At 45.6% G+C, this 7,451-nt stretch overlaps 1 protein-coding gene across 3 annotated transcripts in view; it reads right to left on the bottom strand.

Annotated features, from left to right (window-relative positions):
* Window positions 1–2,549: 2,549 nt before the first annotated feature.
* The window catches only part of ankrd11 (ankyrin repeat domain 11), a 111,635-nt gene continuing 106,733 nt past the window's right edge, over window positions 2,550–7,451 (bottom strand). For 2 of the 3 annotated variants that reach the window (XM_085167061.1, XM_085167051.1), the window contains 5 exons: window positions 4,691–7,364; window positions 4,505–4,603; window positions 4,039–4,182; window positions 3,855–3,947; window positions 2,550–3,676 (listed from right to left, as the gene is read on the bottom strand). In XM_085167061.1, the coding sequence (XP_085023187.1) occupies window positions 3,491–3,676; window positions 3,855–3,947; window positions 4,039–4,182; window positions 4,505–4,603; window positions 4,691–7,364 (3,196 nt within the window). In that variant the 3' untranslated portion in view covers window positions 2,550–3,490. The remainder of the gene's footprint in view (window positions 3,677–3,854; window positions 3,948–4,038; window positions 4,183–4,504; window positions 4,604–4,690; window positions 7,365–7,451) is intronic. The other variant, XM_085167069.1, reaches the window with a different exon arrangement.

The following is a 7,451-nucleotide window of genomic DNA, read 5'->3' as shown; positions in this document are numbered from 1 at the left end:
CAAGAGCTCTACTATGCATCTGCTGTGTGTCTCTGTATCTTAGCTGAATATTCACGCCGGATGATCAAAGTGAATGGATGTGTGTTTGGTCTATTGCTCTGTGCAGCTGGGGAACGGAAGGGGGGGAGGGAGATCACCTGTCGGCTGTGTCGACCATCACCATTTCAAGCCTTTGTAGGTTGTTAAACATACGAACGATGGCAGAAGTACGAACAAAGGCAGGGCTATAAAACTGTTTTTATGTTTTGAAAAAAAAATGTAAAAAAGGAAAAAAAAGAAAGAAAGGTGCCACTCAAAACGGAAACGCTCTCGATGTGTTGTAAACAATAGTGAGAGGGTGTCGGTCAGGGCGTTGTAGCGGTATACATTCTGCTCAATAAGCAACGTGATTGACATGCCACTGGTTTTTATACAGAACAGAACCCCTCCCCCTCCCTCCCCCAAAGATAAAACACAACAACATTCAAAGCTACATACACTTTTTGCTAAAAAACACACAAGGATTCTTGAACGAAAGACACCCCTGACCCTCGTCCCCAAAACTGTAAGAAACCAACAGTAAAATAAAAACATGAGTTTTAAAAAACAATTTTTTAGACTTTTTGTTTCCAAACATATACCAAACCAGGGTGTGTGTGTGTGTCTCAAAATTAAAAGAAAAAAAATAATACCCAGGACAATACATCTAGCCACCTTGTCTGCACAGTGTAATAGCAACAACCATTGCACTTGACTAGACATACCATACACAGCTATGCTGACTGACAGTGTGTAAATAACTTAAAAGTTTAGGATCAGAATATTGCCATCAGGATACGTGAGCAGCTTTCACACACGAGACCGTGTGTGTGGGGCAGGTCGGGAAAGCTTTTCAAAACCCACTAAAAACAGAGAACCAATACAAGTCATCACAAATCAACGGTTCAATGGGATCCTTTAGTTTTTAAAAGTCAGTCTATTCAGCATTAACCTATTTCTTCCCCCCTCCACTGCTTGTGTTGACGTCTGTTCACTTTTTGGTTTGTTCTGAGAAGATTTGAGTCTGGTAACCTGTCTCCTCGGGCCTGACACAAGACACCACACAACTGAATAATAACAGGAAGTAACCGAAACATTTAAAATCCCTGACCACACTAGCCCCAGCCCCTTGTAGGATAAAAAATAAAAAGGAGGACAACGTGACTTGGTTGTTGAGCCTATTCCCGTGATTTTAAGTGGGTGTTGTACTGGGGTCCTAACATGGAAATTAACACCTTTAAAATCTACTTTAAAAACACCCGTCTAAGTGGAAGGCCTCAGGTCTGCTGAGCCATGAATAAGTGTTTTTCTTTCTGACACACTGGCACCACCTAGTGAGTAAAAGTTGTAACAGCACCATGAAAATAAGCTGCTCACCAGTACTGTGACTTAAGGGGCTGACAGACTGACAGTGTTTTTAGGAGTCTGTGAGGAATGAAAATGTCTCTGTGGCTGTTACAACTCTTCAGTCAGTTCAATGTGAAGTCAGACACTGGGAGGACAGGACGAGTAGTGAAGCGCTCAAAGACCCGTGTCTTGTTGGTTTTAGACGGTGACGTTGTGCGATGATTCATAAAAAAAAAAAAAAAAAGTCCAATTCTTTTTCTTTAAATGAAAAACAAGCGAAATAATAATTTCAAACAGTTCTACACTCATATGGTTTTGCTTGTGAATGACATCTCTCTTCCATCCCACCCATATATATATATTTATTTATATACTTCTGTGTGACTTTGCCCAACAATGAGTACATTTTTTTTTCACTGAAAAAGGCATTTTCTTGGTTCGAAAATTTTCAGATATAATTGTGTAGTAAAGCAATGAATAATAATCCTCTGTCTATTCTTTAAATAAATCCTCAACAACTATTCTGCTACATCTGAGGGGGCTGTATGGTTGTCGGCCCGTGAGAGGCCCATTTGAATGCAGAAGTGTTCTCTGTCAGCTGCTTGTGTTGCGGTGACTCGGGTCCAGGCGAGCCGCCTCACCTAACCCTGGATTGAGTCAAAAGATGGGATTATACAACTGTGCACTGGAGTCTTTCAATACTGACAGAATCGTGTACATGTTTTGGCCCATGGATATGAAGGGGGAAAGTGCTGCCCAAAAGTGAACTGTACATAAAAAGATAATTTTTATTTCTTTTATGTTTTTTTTTCTTTACACTTAACTGAGTGATATTACAGTACATAGGTTATTTACAACTGTGCAGTAATGTGTGGCAAAATAAATTATCTAGAAGGCAGCAAGAATACATTGGTTAACGAATATAAAAACTGTACATAATTTACGGAATACAACTTTTTTTCAGTTTTCTTTTGTTTGTTTTTTCCATTAAACTAATATTGGCTCTGTAGTGTTTCAAGTCACTTCCTCAGAAACAATGAAATGCCCAAGTAAAGAAATAGACAAAAACAATATTTCTCTCCTCCTGCCAAAAACCACAATTTCTCAAATAGTCTCTTTGAAATCTCAACATTCGTTGTGTTTGTTTCTTCTGGTTGTCCTGTCGTGTGTGTGTGTGTGACTGGTTTCTTTTTTTTTCCTTTTTTTGTAGTCCATGGCGGTCTGATGTGTTTTGTGGTGGAACGAGCGGGATCACTGAGGAACACTCCGGTCTGTCCTCAGAGATCCGTTCATGTCCTCTTTTGTTAAGCCAGGCTGAGAGGCTGCACGAATGGTCTCTTCCTCTCAGACACTGGGCCCTGACGTGCACACACATCGTGACCCCCACCCTCTCTTGCTTTGTTCCAACCTGCTGCAGCCTTTGTTTCACTACTGTTTAGCCAGGCCCGGTGCAGTGTGAACAGAGAGAGCGTCCTCTGGGTATCTGGGTCTCATAGCCCTGAAAGTGGCTGCTTCTAACCTCCTGGATCAATTTAAGGATCCACACAATTCACCACGGCTCCACTGACTGCATCTGGGTCAGCGCTGGACTCTGTCAAGACCTCCTGGCCCATGTGGAGACTCGTGTCAAAAAGAAGGAGGCGTCTCCTCAGTCCTCCCCCCAGGACAGGCACCACTCTGTTGGGAGAGCTCTTCTCTGGTAGATCCCACAGTAGCAGCGGTGGTGGTGGGTACTGAAGCAGGAACCACAAACGAATGCAGAAAATAAATCTGTCCTCCGTCTCACCAAAACTAAGCGATGAGGAGGTGTGTCCCAGTGCCAGAGCCTCAAAGCAAAAACTGTTTCTGCTTCTCTCGCTCTGATCAAACAAACGCATAAAAACTTTGAGGATGAAAGTGCAAGTTGTGTATTTTCTTTTCCCCCATTAAAAACATTTTTTTCTTTCTTCACGGAAGGGAATCGAGAGCAAGTTTTTCAGCTTTATTCTTTTTCTAGAGAATAAATTTTTTCCTCCTCTATGGTCCTCTCTCAAACTTGCTAGCCCTTTCCATTCGTTCGGTTCAACGAAGTCTCCTTGATAAGAAGTGATTGAGACTAAGTTTTCTCTCTGTGGGAAGCGGTATGTCATGCGGGCAGCAGGACAAAGTCGTCATTGACATCGACCATTGGCACGTAGAAGGACGGCACTTCGTTGACGCACAGGGATTTGTGCCCCGCTGGGTCCAGTTCTTGGACTTTCAGCTGCCACTCCATTCTTTGCACCGCATTGAGAGCTGCTGCCTCGTGCTGCTGTCGCATCAACAAACACGTCTGGGGAAGGAAAACCATAGCATGAATATAGTGACTATGCACACAGGTCATGGTTCTCATATGTAGAGATGTACCATTAAATATGTAATATCGGCATCAAGATGGCATTTAGCAAAGTCAGTGGTTGTTACTTTGTGCTTCTATTATCGGTTATTTTGTGCAAAGTGCCAGTATTTACCTTCATGCGGTCGTATTTATCATCCACGTCCTGGATCCAGGAAATGAACTGCCGCGCATTGAAGCGATCTCTCACAGATTTGTTCTCATCACCCTAAGAATGCAGAAAAAGTATGAATGTGGACTAAATGATGGACAGAGAAATACTTAACTGATGGTTTTAGGGATACCGATACATTTCCCACCTGGCTCTCCGATGGCATATTGTACACTTCAGAGTCCAACAGCATGGTGCAGGCGCTGAACGGCACAGCCTGATTGGCTATTGTCCTGGCTGCCCTGCAGTGGACCCTTAAAACCTCCTGTTCACATGAAACAATCAGCTTCTCCTGTGAACAGCAAGCACAACACAGAAAGAAAAAAACATTGATGATATGAAGAGGAATATCATTGCGTCAAACAAATGGCTGTCATTCAAGTAAGTGAGATATATGAAACAGATTTGTTCACTTTGGCTTCACCAAGGCGTGGGGACTATGCCGATTTCACTTGCATTTCCATTTAAAAAAGGCTTTGATCTTTTATCAAAGAAGTGCTCCCAGCGTTTGGTGCACATGTGTATTGCTGAATGTATAAAAAGCAGGGAAGGAGTGAGGAATGAGTGAATTTAGGACAGTGAATGATCCTGAAGTATAAATGACACTTTCTTACCCGTTCTATGCTGTGTTGCAACCTAAGCTTGCCCCTTACTGCCTCTTGTTGCCTAAAGAGCTCCTTCAGAGGTTCTGACAGTGATGGAGGTGGAGCAATCTGATAAGCAAAACACAGCACAGCATTAATACCATTACATTGCAGGATAAGATTATTTTGAAATGGTGCAAAGACACCAGAACTTACCACAGGGATGTGCAACTTGCTGAGAGGCTTGCCATCAAGCAGGTAGGAGCCAGTGTAGGTTACATATTCAGCGTAACACTGTGGAGCCTGAGGTGTGATGTAGCAGAGAATCTTCCTCTTTTCCTCAATCTTCTTCCTAATCTGCAGATAGTCAAAGTACGGGTTGGAACGTTCGCTGCGGTAGGGTTCAATGTCGTCTAGCTTGATGGCATTGACCACTACAGCTAAAGTCTGCTGTATCATCTCCCTGGTCTGCTGCATGGCTGTATTTACCAGCTGAACCTGGACTTGCTGCCCTGTAGAACGTGGAAACTTCCTCTTCCGTGGGTGCTGGGTTTGAGATTCCTCTTCGTCGACAGGAAGAGGACGACCTTTTGTTGTCTTACTGAGAACCACTGTAGAAGTCGTCACAGATACTGCTGGGGTCAAATTAGAAGCAGTAGACGGGACACTAAGCCCAGAGTCTTTCTCTTTCTTCAGAGCTGTAAAGGAAGATGCTGAGGTGGGTGTTGGGGTTCTAGTAGGAACTGGGTTAATGCTCACCACCGGACTGGTTGTCACTGAGGTGGCAGCGGTAGACGAGGTTATTATGCTAGAGGTAGGAGGGGTGGCAACGGCAAAAGCAGCAGCTGGATTGTTCTTGGCGCGATTTCGGGTCATCCTTTGCGGGATTTCATCCACCTTCTTGGGAACATCTACAGGGGTGGACACTGTGGTCAAGGTCACCAGTGTTTGCTTGGATGTGTCCTGAGTGTCCTGTGGCTCCACGGAGGTGGAGAGGGTGACCACTTCTGGGATCTGAGGAAGAGGACTGCAGGACACAGGCTCTGGTACAGCCTCAGGCATCTCCTCCTGTCTCGTGTCTGCCTTGACAGCAGGCACAGAGTCCAGGGTTATATGCAATGATTCAGAGTGCGAATGCATCTGTATATGTGGTTGCTGACTGGCATCTGATTTTACAGATGTATACAACATGCTGGGATCAGACTCATCCGATCCCCCGTAAGGTAGTTTTCTTTCCAAAATGCTGCTCTGTTGTTGGTTAAGTCCCACTGAGCAGTTGACAGGCACACTTTGAGGCTCAGGGTCCAATTCCTGCTGGAAAGGGGCACGTGGTGATGGCACAACAAAGTCCTGTCTAGCAGATTCCCCTAAGCCTAAGTCTCCAGCAGAGCGTGAGGTCTTTGCTAGGGTTGGCAGGTCTACTTCCATGATGTCCAGATCCTCTCTGTCTGTAATAGTGTGTCTAATGTGGGTCGACACACTCTTGTTGTGATCAGCAAGTTCAGGTTCCCCAGACTCAGCTTCTTCTGACTTGTCTGGCAGTGGAAGGTCAGGCAAGGAGAAAGGTCCCAGGTCGTCTTCATCAGCTGAAAATGGATCTTCCCAGGGAACCACAGGCTCAGGGCCCACAGCTGGAGCCATGTGAGTTTCGGTGGTAGCACTGAAACTGTGTGTGCTCTGTCTGCTGTCTGGTTCCACACATGTTGTCTCTGTCTCCATCTGGTGTCCCTCTTCGATGCTCGGCTTGTTGCAGTCCGGAAAGAAGGACTCCAGCCTATTGGAGGAAGAAGAGTTGTTTAAATAGTTGGGGTCCTCATCCATAGCAGTGTCTGGCCTCTCTGGAGAGGGTATATCAGCCACAGCCTCCTTCTGCTCATCAAAGTCCTCTGGGTCATCTTTGTGCCACCTGCTCCAGGTAGCATAAGGGGAAGTGACAGAGGGATGTCCAGACAAGGGCTGCATGTCATTATCAGAATGGGAGTAAGGGCTGGTTATTTTGGAAACAGCAGCCTCTATTTCTCCATATGTCCTGTGGGGAGATTTCATATCCATGTCATTGTTCCAACCCATGTTGTGATCGAAACAGTTCTCTCCGTGGTCAGCTGCAGGATGTGTGGGGGACAGTTGGTGGACTTCTGGCTCATGCTGGTCTGGAGACTCTGCAGGCCAGCTCTTCTGCAAAGGATCCTCAACTTGAGGAGAAAACGAGCATGGCTCCCTTGTTTGGTCCGGCTCATCCACTGCACAGTGCTCTCCATCAAGTCTCTCATCCATGTCGCCCTCTTCCTCCTCCTCTTCCTCCTCCTCTTCCTCCTCTTCTTCCTGTTCTTGTTCTTCTGTGACAGATGGAAGATTTGAGACGACCAGATTAGGCTCGCTGTGGTGGTGCTCCGTGATGTCGTCGATATCCAAGGGTGGCAAGGCAGCTGGAGCTGGAGTTGGTGGTGCTGCAATGTCAAAGCATGGCTCCTGGGGGTCTGGCCTGTGAACTGGTGTCGACGGTTTGGGCAAGAAATTGTTGTACACACTTTCAGGAAGGTGTTCATTACCGTCGTTGCCAGCAAGAGTTGGTGTTGCTGCATCTGGTGTTTGATAGGATGGCTCTCGCCGAGGCGACGGTACCCTTATTGGGGGAAAATACGTAGACATCAACTCCAATCTATCCAGAGTTGCAGATTTGTCCTCGAGAGGCTGGCAGACAGACGTCTGATCAAATTCCGCCCCTGGATCATTCTGCTGTCGAAGAAACTTGTTTGCCTCTGCCTTGAACTCATCTTCTAGAGGGCGGCGGACATCAGAGGATGCAGAACGACTGACAAGGGGGAGCTGGAGGTTCTTTGCAGGGGTAGGACATGTGCCTTCCGGAAAAGTCTGGGGGTTAGAGTACCTGCTAGTGGACAAAGAGAAAAACAAAACATTAAGCCTCAGTCCAAAACAATCAAACTATAACATTAGTAACATGCAGTGTGTTTGAGTA

Source organism: Neolamprologus multifasciatus, chromosome 1 (genome assembly GCF_963576455.1).
Source record: "Neolamprologus multifasciatus chromosome 1, fNeoMul1.2, whole genome shotgun sequence".
NCBI classification, from domain to species: Eukaryota; Metazoa; Chordata; class Actinopteri; order Cichliformes; family Cichlidae; genus Neolamprologus; species Neolamprologus multifasciatus.
Note: the sequence above shows the minus strand (reverse complement) of the source record. Positions and strands in the feature narration are given on the sequence as shown.